General features: G+C 32.7%; 1 protein-coding gene across 2 annotated transcripts in view; it reads left to right on the top strand.

The window, feature by feature from the left end:
* Positions 1 to 14,443, top strand: part of LOC105840131 (peptidyl-alpha-hydroxyglycine alpha-amidating lyase 2) — a 35,686-nt gene that overhangs the window by 18,775 nt on the left and 2,468 nt on the right. The window contains exons 3-8 of one of the 2 annotated variants that reach the window (XM_036292924.1): positions 4,629 to 4,783; positions 5,212 to 5,410; positions 10,285 to 10,477; positions 11,984 to 12,172; positions 12,586 to 12,698; positions 13,167 to 13,193. In XM_036292924.1, coding sequence (XP_036148817.1) covers positions 4,629 to 4,783; positions 5,212 to 5,410; positions 10,285 to 10,477; positions 11,984 to 12,172; positions 12,586 to 12,698; positions 13,167 to 13,178 — 861 coding nt within the window. In that variant the 3' untranslated portion in view covers positions 13,179 to 13,193. Of the gene's footprint in view, positions 1 to 4,628; positions 4,784 to 5,211; positions 5,411 to 10,284; positions 10,478 to 11,983; positions 12,173 to 12,585; positions 12,699 to 13,166; positions 13,194 to 14,443 lie in introns of those variants that run through there. The other variant, XM_036292923.1, reaches the window with a different exon arrangement.

Below are 14,443 nucleotides of genomic sequence, written 5' to 3'. Positions count from 1 at the left end.
CATTTAATAAAAAATGACTTTCTTGCGAATGTTCAAAGTTTGTTTGTATAAAAAATTAAAGTTATCGGAAATTCTGATTAGATGTGATAAATATAGTATTCATTTTGTATGTGCACTTTTGTTTATTTTAATACCTTAATTTTTATCCCTATTATAAAGAGCTGCTGATTGTGCGTGTCTCAGAGACGCCCCTATATGAGAAGTAATTCTTAACTATTTGTAGCATGTCTAAAATATACATTGTGTAACAAGGTGCAAAAAGTTAGCTTTTTCATATAAGTACGGGAAACAAAGTTGCACATGTTGCACACAACATTTCTGTGCGTTGAAGTGTAGTTTTTGAATGTCCTCAAATTGACAGGTTAAGTTCACGAAAGCGACGAAGCGTCGATAATTCTGCGAGAATTACCGTATGCGTGTCGCGAGATGACATGCCGTGAAACTTCAGCTTTATTAATTTTCACTAACTGATATCGATTGGTGGTCGTTTGGTGGTCTTTGGTAGTCTAATTACATCATTTGGTGGTCAGTTGTTTTCTTGTAAAATAAAAAATAAAATTTGGCGTGAAGTTAGCCGGACAAGTTTTATTTTTGCACCAATTTAAATTTAAGTAGCTCATTCGATGCGTAATCGTTTGATGGTCACAAATATACTAATTAAAACCGTTTGGTGGTCAACCGTTTTCCTAAATATTAGAAAACTGTCATGCTTAACGTAATGACTTGAGCATGCGCAGCAGTCATTCTTTTTAACCACAAGCGCATGCTCCGTCTGACACAAGCCATGCAAAAAATGCGCAAATTTAAAATGTCTATATATCAGGTGTGTAAATATGAAACCGGAATTTTTGTTAGAAAATACATGTTTATTGTATGAAAATGATAAAAAAGATTTTATTTGAAGTATTGCCCATCGCTAGCTATACATTTTTTCCATCTCTCTGACAATTTGTGGATATCACGCCAAAAAAACTGTTCCTCTTTTGAGGCAAACCAGTCATCGAGCCATCCTGATAGCACAGAAAAGTTTCTGCAATGTTGCAGAGACATAATACTGAAATGTTGAAACTATTACAGTTACGTTACATTATGTCTCTGCAATGTTTCTGTGAGGTTGCAGCAATGTCAAAATGTCCGCTTTGGTCCGCCAAAACGTTTCTGAAATATTACGGGAATATGACTATCCCAGGTAGTAAGAGTCGCCGTTATTTTGACGTTTTAGAAAATATTTTGGATACATGTCCTATATATGCAGCACTTCCATTGTGAAAAGTATTGAAACAACATAATTATAATGTAAAAAAAAATAGTCACCATAGTCACATCTGGCATTGCCTAACTTCTGCAGTCACCCATCCAACTCTGAACCGCCGTCGACATTGCTTGACTTCGAAGATCGTACGCAACCTAGCACTTCGCGATGATCCATTCAGAAACTCTTTGTGCTATCAGGGCATTTTCGTACATTTTTGTGAGATGTGAAGCGCTGCTCAACAGTGCGTGTCCCATCGATGCAAATAAGTAATAATCGGATGGAGCCAAGTCTGGTGAGTAAGCCGCATGCGAAAGTATTTTCCAACCGCCTCAATCCTTTCCTTGACTGGTTTTGCTGTATGTGATGGTGCATTATCATGAAGTAAAATCATTTTGTGTTGCCTTTTTTGATATTCTGATCGTTTTTCACTCAAAGCTTGATTCAAACCGATCATTTGTTGTCGGCAGCGTTCAGTATTAACGGTTTCGCCATGTTTTAGCAGCTCATAATAGATGATACCTTTCTGATCCCACCAAACACAGAGCATTGTCTTCCGTTTATAGCGATTTGGCCTTGCAGTCGATGTCGATGGTTTGTCTGGAGTTACCCATGACCTTTTACGTTTAGGATTCTCAAAATATATCCATTTTTCATCGCCAATCAGAATTCGATGGAGAAATAACTTTCTTTGGTATTTGGCGAGCAGCATTTCGCAAGTGGTTTTTCCCCACACAGCACATTTTATCCTAGGAATGTCCCTGGGATGTCATTTTGGGATATCACAATATCATTAAATATCCGTGGATCGTTTGAGATATCCAAGGGATATCCAAGGGATGCACAAATGTCCACCGATTTGACATCCTGTAGATATCTCAAACGATATCCAGAGGATGTCCAAGGAATTTCTTGAGATATCGTAATATACCTTAGTGAAAAAATTTGTCAAAATTTTTTAGACTTTTTTCAGGATTTCTGATAAATGTTTCGATTTTTTATAAGAATTGAAACGTTTCTCGGAAAAATTTAAAAAATGAAAAATTTTGATTAATTTAGAAAATTTTTGAATATTTCTAAGTATTTTTAAGAGTTTCTAAAAATTGAAAAAACTTGAAAAAAAAATAAAAATTAATTATTTCTACGATAATTTTGTAAGAGGAAGAAGACTATACAACATGTTTCAGCCAAACCACAGTCGTACCTGTTAAAGCATGTTTAATCTCTACATCTGAAAAAACGGTCACCCATCCAAGTGTCAACCATCGCCGACGTTGCTTGACTTCGAAGATCGTACGCATCGTAATGCTTCATAATGATTCATGAGTACTTCTTGTTTACAAATATGCATACATATTTGTTATAGATCATTACAATAGATGTTGTTAGAAGGATAAAGCATGTATATAATTAACTTATATTTTTATAAATAAATATAAAGTTTTACAGTTTTTTACTCATTTTTATATATGCGCGCAAAATAACATGTGGAATAACTTATTAAAAAGTCTGTTTTTGCTCTGTTTGTATATAAAATCAAAAAATTTGTTTAATTCCATTTTTTATAATTTTTTAGTATTATTAATATGCCACATTGTTTCGATAAGTGTACTTTCTTTATGTTCTCTGACGTTTTAATCTACGTTTCTTAGAGATTTAATTTACGCTTTTGTCACTCTTTTATTACATTATAATTTACTGTTCCTTTACACTTTATTTACGCTCCATTAATTGTAGAGATAAAAGATATGATGATATATTATTTGGATGTAATAAGATATCGTAAGATATTAATAAAATATCTTATGATATTTTACGATATTTTGAGATATTTTTGTAGGATATCCCGGGAGCTACTCATTGAAATATCCGTGGGATTGCCTTCGTCTGTCTGGGATAATTTGGGATATCCTCAGGATAAAGTGTGCTGTGGGGGACATTATCCGGCTAACTTTACACCCAAATTTTATTTTTTATTTTACAAGAAAGCGAATAACTATTAAACGATGTAATTAGACTACCAAAGATCACCAAACGACCACCAATCGATACCAATTAGTGAAAATTAATAAAGTTGAAGTTGGACGGCTAACTTCACGGAGGTGATGCGTAGAGTGTAAAACAAACACTACCAATCAAATAGTTAATATTAAGATAAATTTAGAGAATTTGATTGGTGGTGTCGGCATCTGGAATTCACTCGTGCATGCAAGTGTGATAATAAACGCGGAGGTATGAAAAATGATCAAACATGCAGAAAAAGTCATATTAAAATTTTTTCACCGCGACTTACGTCTTTATTACGCGACCATCTATTAACAAAATCTGTATAATGATGTTATGGCGTTTTCGGTGCTGGGTTAACTCGTCTCAGGTCCTTTATCTCTAGAACTGGCCAATCACAATTATCTCCTTCTTCAGAAGAATGGCTGTGATTGGCCTTATGACATCATTAATCGCTCCAGGAGCGATTAATCCAAGCCGATCAGAAACGTTATTAAAGTGTTTCAGCGACTTTGTGCAGAAAAAAATTACACGAAAGGGCCGGATCACTTTCGACACACTGGTAACAAAAATAAGTTATCTAAACAAAAAATAAATTTTATAGAAGATAAACATTCATAAAACATATATTTGATTAGAATTTCCAGATAACGTTAACTTTTTTACCAAAAAACGTTAACTTTTTTACCAAAAAATTCTGTAAAGTGTTTTTAAGCCTTATAAACTGTGTAAGTTCAGGTTTAAATCCTAAAATAATATTTTTCGCAACAAATTTTTTATACTATTTTGAGGTGAAGACATATACCATCTATATATAGATGGTGATTACCATTAGTATTATTAAATTAATAATCATTTTAATATTATAATATTACTATTCTGGTTTGGTTTCTGTAAAAAAATCTTTTATATTTATATTTAGTTATATGCAATAAATCCTAAAAAATTATAATACTTTGTTTTTTATGGGTTTTAGAATTCAACCTGCTCATTAATAACGTTTTCGACCAGCTTCGGTTAATCGCTCTAGCGATTAATGACATCATAAGGCCAATCACAGCCATTTTTCTAAAGAAGGAAATAACTATAATTGGCCAGTTTTAGAGGAAAAAAACCTGAGACGGGTTAACCCAGCACCGGGTAAAAACGCCATAAGTGATTGAACAATTGATTCTCACTTAGCAAATCGGACCAATTGTGTTCAAGCGCGAAGAAAGCTACATTTTACTCAATCACTAACTTTACTTAAAACTAAAAAATCTTTTTGCGATTCATTGTACATATATACTGTTTTTATCGGAATAACGACATAAAGATTTTGTTTTATTCTTGATCATAAATTTATTATTATTCTTATCTGGTTATTATACAGGATCAGTTTTCGCAATCCTACAACGCGCCACTGCATCCCGTTGAAAATCGTTTCTGGCGTAGTCCTGAAAATCTTGGTGAAGTTTCCGGAGTTGCAGTTGAACCAACGGGAAATCTCGTAATTTTTCATCGTGGAGATCGAGTATGGAATTATGAGTAAGTCGTTAACAAATTAACCAACGAAAATGCCTACCAATAAGAAATATCATCCTTTTCTAAAAAAAAAGCAAGGATTATTAAAGAATTAAAGTATTGTAATATCTCTTATATTGAAAGATAACTGTAGGTAATTTTGGAAATAATTTTATTTCAATTTATTTTAATATTCCAATTCTCGGTTTCTACAAAATCTAGCTGTATTCTTGACTAATTTATCATTTAACTCTTTTGTTTTTAATACGTTAAATATATTGCAACATAATATTTTTAAACGTAAAACTTTTATAATATTCCAGCAAACACAGAACATTGCAGCAATTTTGTAATATTGCTGTAACGTTGCTACAATGTTATAACTTTGCCGCAATGTTGCTGCTATGTTCTGTGTTTACTGGGATTCTATTGATAACGCGTTTTTTTTTCAGCACTTTTAACAAGAATGCAGAATATCAAGAAAAATACAGAGGCCCCATTCGTGATAACACAGTATTAACGCTGGACTCTGAAACTGGTGATATTATTCGTGGTTGGGGAAATCAAACGTTTTATTTGCCACATGGAATCCATATTGATTCCTTTGGAAATATATGGTTGACTGATATTGCTCTCCATCAAGTTTTCAAGGTATGTAAAAAAATGTGAAACACAATTTGAAACACAAATAGTCCTTATAATAAATAATGATAAAAAATAAAACCAAATTTAACTTTTAAATAAATAAAATGTATTATAATAGTATATTGTGTAATAAGTGCGGAACATTGACTATTCCTTGCGAGTGCGTTTATCCGCACATGTTGTATACGATATTTTGTGTTACTTGTGCATTAAAGATGTGTGATCCTTAAGTATGAATTGACAGATTAGCCAAGATTAGTTCGCGAAAGCGAAGAGTCAAAAGTTACCGTATGCATATCGCGAGATAACGAAGAAATGTCGGTAATGTCTGCAAGAATATCATATGCGTGTCACGAGATGACGTGCCTGTGGTACGACGCGTATGAGAGTATGAGAATAAAGGCAAAAGTTGGCAAAGGTGTGAAAGAATGATCAAGCGTGCAAAAATTAATTGTACGAGAAAACTGTTTATGACGAATCAGCGATTTTCAATACGAAAAAGTGACACGAAAAGCACTTTTGTCGCACATGTAACAAAAAATGTCTCACACTACAATAGTATATGTGTAACAATTTTGATAATTCGATAAGTCAGTTATTATCCCCAGATAGCACGTGACATCCTCAGGAGCATCCTGAATATGTTCCGGGATGTCCCGGGATCTTGTCACGATATAATAGTTGTATTATTGTAAATATTTTATATTAATATTTTATGTATAAATTTGACTTCTAAAGTAAGTTTAGAATGTTATATTCTGTAATAGTATTAATATGAAGTAAAATTCTACTCATATCTTGAGATATCCTTGGGATATCCTGAGGATATATGTATTCTGCTGAAACGTTATTCTTAAAATTTTGTATAAAGAGTTTCATTAACTACAAAATATCTGAAGACCCATATAGCACAAAAATTGCAGTTATATTACATCAATGTTGCAACAAAATTGCAAAATTGCAGCAATATTGCTACAATGTAATTGCAATTTTTGTGCTATGTGGGAATAAACTTAAATATGATAACTGTATAAATATCAAACATTTTAGATAGCACAGAATGTTCTGAGAATATGATATCCTAAAAGTCCTCGGGACATCCTAAGACAATCTTCAGGACATCCTAAAACAGTCCTCAGGACATCCTAAAACAGTCCTCAGGACATTCTAAGACAGTCCTTAGGACATCCTAAGACAGTTCTCAGGACATCCTAAGATAATTATCAGGACATCCTAAAACAGTCCTCAAGACGTCTTAAGACAGTCTTCAGGACGTCCTTAAATATTTCTCAAGACATTGTACGAAAAATTCTCAGGACATCCTACGAAAATCTTCAAGACATCCTAAAACAGTATTCAGGGACATCCTGGACGTATATTAATTTTTGAAAAAGACGGTAACTTAATACAGCAAAGGAGAAATCTTTGAATATCGTACGTATTTCTAGAATGTATTGCAAAATCCCAATGTGTAAAAATGTCGACTTCAAACTCAGATTGAATGTCTACACTTATTGAAACAATGTGGCATATTAACAATACTAAAAAATTATAAAAGATAACATTAAATAACTTTTTTATTTTATTTCATACGAACGGAGCAGAAACAGTTTTTTTAATCATTTATTCCACATGCTATTTCGCGCGCATATGTAAAAATAATTTTAAAAAACTGTAAAACTTTATATTTATTTATGAAAATATAAGTTAACTATATATGTTTTATCCTTTTGACAACATCTATTGTAATGATCTATAACAAATATGTATGCATATTTGTAAGCAAGAAGTACTCATGGATCATCACGAAGCGTTAAGATGCATATAGTCTTCGAAAACAACGTCGGCAATGGTTGACACTTGGATGGGTGACCGTTTTCTCGGGTACAGAGATTAAACATACTTTAACAGGTACGACTGTCGCTTGGCTGAAACATGTATAGTCTTCTTCCTTTTACAAAATTATCGTAGAAATAATTTGAACTATTAATTTTTTGTTAAAGTTTTTTTAATTCTCAAAAACTCTTAAAAATACTTAGAAATATTAAAAAATTTTCTAAATTAATCAGAATTGTTTATTTTTTAAATTTTTCTGAGAAACGTTTCAATTCTTATAAAAAATCAATACATTTATCAAAAATCCTTAAAAAAAATCTAAAAAATTTGACAAAAAGTGGTCATTATTTGCTATTCCTGAGGATGTCCTGAGGAAATCCTATAGTATTCTTAGGACGTCTGATGGACTGTCCTCAGGATGTCCTGAGGACTGAAAAGTGACGCTCGTTTGCTATTCCTCCGGATGTCCTGAGGACGTGTCGGGATAAAATCAAGACGTATCCTCAGAATATCCACAAAGTCTGTACTGGACGTCCTGAGATCGTCTGTGTGCTATCTGGATCCATAAGTGCGGCAATCCGAAGGCAAGTGCGTTCACCCGCACAAATAATAAGCGAATCGTGTATGTTGCACAATATATAATTATACTATTTTATTGTTAATAACTACATATAAATAATAAATATATACATGTATTAAAATTATTTTTACAAGTAAAATAACTGAAAAACCAATAATATCGTTATGAGGCAATAATTTAAACATACATAATCAGTTTCTTTTATTTATTACACAAGTCCACAAAAGAAATATGTTGTGCTAGGTCGAGACCATACTATTCTTATATATTTTGACCTGCTAACCGCTTCGTCGGCAGGCGAAATTTTACTGTTCGTGCCCCTATGGGCAAAAAAAAGTAATCGCAATTCAAAGATACTTTGTATCTAAAGATTTTCGGGGTCGCTGATTACGAATCAGACATCAGAATTTTTAAATTCAAAATGGCGGATCTAATATATATGGCGGACCGGAAATATTTTAATTTAATTTATTTGGATAAAATTTGTAATACAAGGGTTTTTGAATTGCTAAATTTGAGATTCAAAATTTTATTATTGAAAATAACGGATAAGTATTTATGTGTTGACATATATATATTTTTTTCTTTTGCAAGTACTTGTAAAATTTATTTCCATTACTCACTTTGTAATTTTTTTACAAGCAAATTGCTAGGTTTTTCTTCTTAGATTCTAATTTCACATTTTTATATTTATAAATAGCTAGTGTTAGAAGCAAAAAATTTAAATAAAAATTTTTGAATAATTTTGACTGCTATTTTAAGTTTGCCATTTTCAATTTTCAAATTTTAATTTTGAATTTGTGTTCAGAGACCCAAAAACCTCTAGATAACAGATTTCATAACAATCGGAAAATTTTGATTATTTTAGGTCCGCCATTTTGGGTCCGCCATTTTGAATTTTGGAGTTTGGACCTTGGATTCATATTCAGCAATACAAAAAACCTTTGGATATCAATTTTCATGCAAATCAATCCAGCCAATTAAAAAATAAATGATGTGCGCCATATGGCGTCAATGCTCCCTGGAGCACACATATTTTCCGCGCCATATGGCGTCAATGCCGACGAAGCAGTTAAACACGAATCTGAAATCAAAAATAGAGGTCTCCTGAGCATCATTCTACGAATAATTAGTTATAACTGCTCCGAAAAGGAATATGTAAAATGATTCGTATGATCAGCGACCCTCCTCCAATTTTTAACGAATGGATATAATTTGCCCACGTTCGAAATGGCCACGTTTTAAAGAAAACGTCCTAGATGCACGTACAGTAACAAACGGACACCACCAATCAGATTACTGGGTTAGTTAGAGTTAGAATGAATTTATAAAATTTGCTTGGTGATATCCGTTTGTTACTGTGCGCATCTGGGATTCGTTTAAAATGGCCACGTTTGGAATGGCTTCGGGAAATATTGCACGGAGTTCAATTTGTCCACGTTTGAAACGGCCACGTCCGAAATGGCCACGTTCGGAATGGCTACGTTTGAAACGGCTACGTCCGAAATGGTCACGTTCGGAATGGCCACGTTCGGATTGGCCACATTGGAAATGGCCACTTTCGAAATGGCCATGTTCGAAGCGGCCACGTTCGAAATAGCCACGTTCGAAATGACCACGTTCAAAATGACCACGTTCGAAATGATCACGTTCGAAATAACCACGTATGTTTTACTTGAGCATACGTAGCGGTCATATCCTCTGCTACGTACGTATTTTAACGAGCATTTTGTTTTGCGTGGAAAGTCGCAAACCCATGTGGTGCAGAGAATGCTTTGCACACACACACACACACACACACACACACACACACACACACACACACACACACACACACACACACACACACACACACACACACACACACACACACACACACACACACACACACACACGGAGGGGGTGCAAGGGGGGCCTTGGGCCTCTCTTCCGCACCCACCCCATCCAAGTCGCTAACCCATGTGCATTGTATTGGAAATCAAGTAAAACATACGTGGCTATTTTAAACGTGGCCATTTCGAACGTGGCCGTTCCGAACGTGGCCATTTTGGACGTGGTCGTTTCGAACGTGGGCAAATTGAACTCCGTGCAATATTTCTTATGGTCATTCCGAACGTGGCCATTCCGAACGTGACCGTTTCAAACGTGGCCATTCCGAACGTGGCCATTTCGAACGTGGCTGTTTCGAACGTGGGCAAATTGAACTCCGTGCAATATTTTTCGTGGCTATTCTAAACGTAGTCAAATTTACGCGTGGCCATTTCGAACGTGGCCATTTCGGACGCTCCCATTTTTTACTTCAAATTCGTGTTTAGCAAATTATAATACATAAGAATAACATGGTCTCGACTCCAGCACAACATACTTTTTTGTGGGTATATGTTATTACTCTTATTATTTTACTAGTTATTACTGTTAAAAATATTAAAACTAATAAAAATATTAATATCCATATAAATTGCAGTATTCGCCTTCCGGCGTTCTTCAACTAGTACTCGGTGAAAGATTTGAGCCTGGAAGCGACGTAGAACATTTCTGTCAACCAACCTCGGTCGCAGTTTTACCAAGTGGTGAAATTGTCGTCGCTGACGGATATTGCAACAATAGGTTAATACTATTTGACGAGAGAGGCAATCCTAAATATACTATTGGCGAAAGTACGTTTAATAACGCTAATAATAACGCTAATATCTTCCAGCACAAATTATTGTTTGCATAAAACACATTCTCTTCTCTTGTATAACTATATTGAGCAAACACAGACATAATTGTTATGCAACATATAATGGTTTTATATTTATGTTATATGACAATTATATTCATGGTTTACTGAATACTTTAAATGTATATTTTTATTATATACACTGAGCAACAAAATTAACGCAACAAAAATTTTTACCAAATTTCACTCAACTTCAAATAATCGTAACTTTGCAAAAACTTATCGTATTGAAAAGTTCTTTTTTTTATTTTAAAGCTTGAAGTCTCTATTCTAAAAAGCGTTTGTCAAATTTTGATCCTCTCCTTTTCCCTTTTCGGCATCTCTTTAAAAGTAAGAACGTGTTTGTCTTCAAAAATTTTCATACTTTAAAAGTAAGAACGTGTTTTGCCTTCAAAAATTTTCATACTTTGACGCGCTCCACGGGGTGCAGTGAATTTTTCTCGTAAATTTTATAAAAATTATCGTTAAATATGAACTTTTCCCTTTAAATTGAAAAAAATTGAAGTCTGTACGATTTTTTTGGCGGAGTTATTAAGATTTTAAGAAAAAATTATTATTTTAATTTTTATCGTTTATTACTCGTGAATAGATCAACATACAGCGCTCCGTAAAAAAACAATGGAAAGCTGAAAATTTGCACTTTCAAATATTAATTGATAAGTTGGGAAAAGCGCTTAGGTAAATTTAGTACAAAATTCCGCAGAAAATTATTGAGAGCATAAACATATGAGAACGTTTACAAGCAATAATTGATCAAAGAACGTTAGTGTTTATTACTGGGGAGTAATCGTACTATAAAACTTTACTTTAGCGATGTGATTGGATCTTTCTTCACGACAGTACATTAAACTAAATAAAAACCATAAAATATGGATTTTTTACGTAATCTTTAAACGCAATTTGTTGTTAGAAAAAATAAATCTATGAAAAAATTAATAATAACATTTAAAAGTACAAACTTTCAGCTTTCCAATGCTTTTTTGTTGAGCGCTATACGTTGATCTGTTCACAAGTAATAAGCGATAAAAGTCAAAATGACCATTTTTTAAATCTTAATAACTCCGCCAAAAACAATCGTACAAACTTTAATTTTTTTCAATTTGTAAAAAAGAGTTCACATTTTACGATAATATTTATAAAATTTACGAGGAAAATTCACTGCACCCCGTGGAGCGCGTCAAAGTATGAATTGAAGACAAAACACATTCTTACTTTTAAAGAGATGCCGAAAAGGGAAAAGAAGAGGATCAAAATCTGACAAATGCTCTTTAAACTTTAGTGACTTCAAGCTTTAAAATGAAAGAAAGAACTTTCCAATACGATAAATTTTCGCGAAGTTACGATTATTTGAAGTAGAGTAAAATTTTAGTAAAAATTTTTGTTGCGTTAATTTTGTTGCTCAGTATATTTGAATAAAATTGTAATATATCTGCGGTTTTAGGTTGGATTACTTTAAGAATCCCGCATTCTCTGACAATTTTGCCAAATCAACAAGTATGCATCGCTGATCGCGAAAATTGGAGAATTGTATGCCTGGATGTAACATTTTCCGGATTGAATCGAAATTTGGAACCCCCTTATTCGATTCGTCATCAGCAATTTGGCCGAATATTTGGAATTGCATCGTACCGTAAGTAATTCGATGCAATTACTCCGTGTATAAATAATTATTAACACTTTTACTTTTATGTCAAAATCATATTGCCCATATTATGTATATTTGTATTTATATTATGTACATGACATTAATTGCAACTTATATTGATATTAAATTGAACGAAATATAAAACAAAATTGTCAACTTATTAAGTAAGAAATCAACAATAAAAAGTAAAATTTTATTCTACCTTTTTATTCTTTTAATTATTTTTTAATATATTATTCTTTAATAAATTATACTTTAATAACTATTTTTAAAAAGATTTCCTATTTGTAAAATAAAGTAAAAAAGATAAAGAATGAAAAAGATACATATTTTTATATTATAATTTAATAAATTAGCTTATTATTTTTTATAATGAGCTTATCATACATTAATTTCAGATGGTTTTATTTATGCTGTTAACGGTATGACACCTAGGAACATTCAAATTAAAGGTTTTACTATTGATCCTACAAATCAAAACGTAACTGGGTTTTGGGGTCCGGAATCCTCAGTAAGTATTACATTTTATACTTTTAATATAATAATTGCTACACGGAAAAAGCAATATCAAACATTAGTATCAAAATTAAAACAATAACATATATTCTATTTAAAGATTGTTTCATGTGTAAGTCAGAAATCATCTCTGGGAGAAATGAAAGATCAGATAAACGTCTATTAGACGTCGGAGCCTAGACATCTACGTCTAAAATAACGACTAGAAATATCTGATTTAGATGTAATGTGATTTTGTGTCATTGTGTTTATTTAAAACCTTACAATAGCAGTCTTTCTACAATAACAATAAATTATTAATAAAAAATTATTTTAAACTACAAGTCATTTCTCGACGTCTAATAGACATCTAATAGACGTCTAAGTGAATAACAATAATTTTGAAAAAACTTTTTAATAATCATGCGTTTTTTTTCATTACGCATTACTTTCTAAATAATTAATCTGATTTTTTCCATTTCAGATCACTTTTTAAAATAATTAATTAGTAAAGAAATAATTAATTTTTAAAAATTAATAAGCAAAATGCATTATTTTTTAATTTGAATTTTTATTACTCTGCATGGGAGTAATTTATTTTCTAATTAATTTTATTTAATTATTAAAAATAAATTAATTCTATTAACATTAATTAAAATTAATTAAAAAATAAATTACTCCTATGTAAAAGATTATATCTATTAATTATGTATTTGATCCTGCGCAAAAGTACTGCGCGCACGTTTGACGCTTTCGACGCTCGACGTGATTGCATACTAATCCATGTCGCGCGTGGGACTCTCGTCTTCTCGCTTTCCGACGTCTTGGCACTGGATTTTTATCCTCAAGCGTACATGTGACCGATCGCTTGTTGCTTGCGTTCTTTTATCGTGACTGATTAGTCTTTTTCTGCGATCGTTGTGCGTTCTGTGTATGTGATCAAGCTCAATCAAGAACATAATGATATTTGCATTACAAATCAGCCAGCGGGATACATGTTCCCGCTAGCTCGAGCGGCCGACATTTTGATTCTTGATTGAATTTCGATTCAGCGTACGACATGATCGGTCGTCTGCGCGTTCTCTTGTCGTGAATGCCCAACCTTTCTGCGGTCGGGAGTGCGCTCGTCCAGGCGTTCTCGTTGTGCGTCGGCGAGAATTTTTACGAGCCTGTATATATAATATATATATCTGTATAATATATAAGCTTGTAAAAATATTTGCACGTGTTCTCTTGTAGCGTCCCCTAACCATTTTTGCGGTCGGAAGCTTGCAATGTTCTATGTTTGCTGAGAATTTTTTCTTAGAATTTACCTTCAAAATTATGGTAATCATGGAACAACATGGACTTCGAAGAATTTTATTATGCCTTTAGTGAAATTTAGTAAAATTTTAGTAACATCTATTTAAACTGTTCTGCAATGTAAAATGTTTTGTTTATCAAATTTTATCAAAGTTTACTAGAAGTATAGTAAAAAATTCTTCAAAGTCCGTGTTGTCCTACGACTACCACTGATTTTGAGGATAAATTCTAAGAAAAAATTATCTCCATGTAAAGGAGTGTAGATCTATTATACATCTATAATACAGTTACGCAGAACGTCTATTAGAATTCTATAATAAGGTTGCACAGAACGTCTTTTAAATATCTATTATACGCGTCTAAAAAAGGTTACTTCGATGTCTATCTAGATGTGTCTATCGATGTATCTTAGATGCATATCAGATGCGTATCTGATAGACGTCTGCTCGATGTTTATCC

Source organism: Monomorium pharaonis, chromosome 10 (genome assembly GCF_013373865.1).
Source record: "Monomorium pharaonis isolate MP-MQ-018 chromosome 10, ASM1337386v2, whole genome shotgun sequence".
Classification (NCBI taxonomy): domain Eukaryota; kingdom Metazoa; phylum Arthropoda; class Insecta; order Hymenoptera; family Formicidae; genus Monomorium; species Monomorium pharaonis.
Note: the sequence above shows the minus strand (reverse complement) of the source record. Positions and strands in the feature narration are given on the sequence as shown.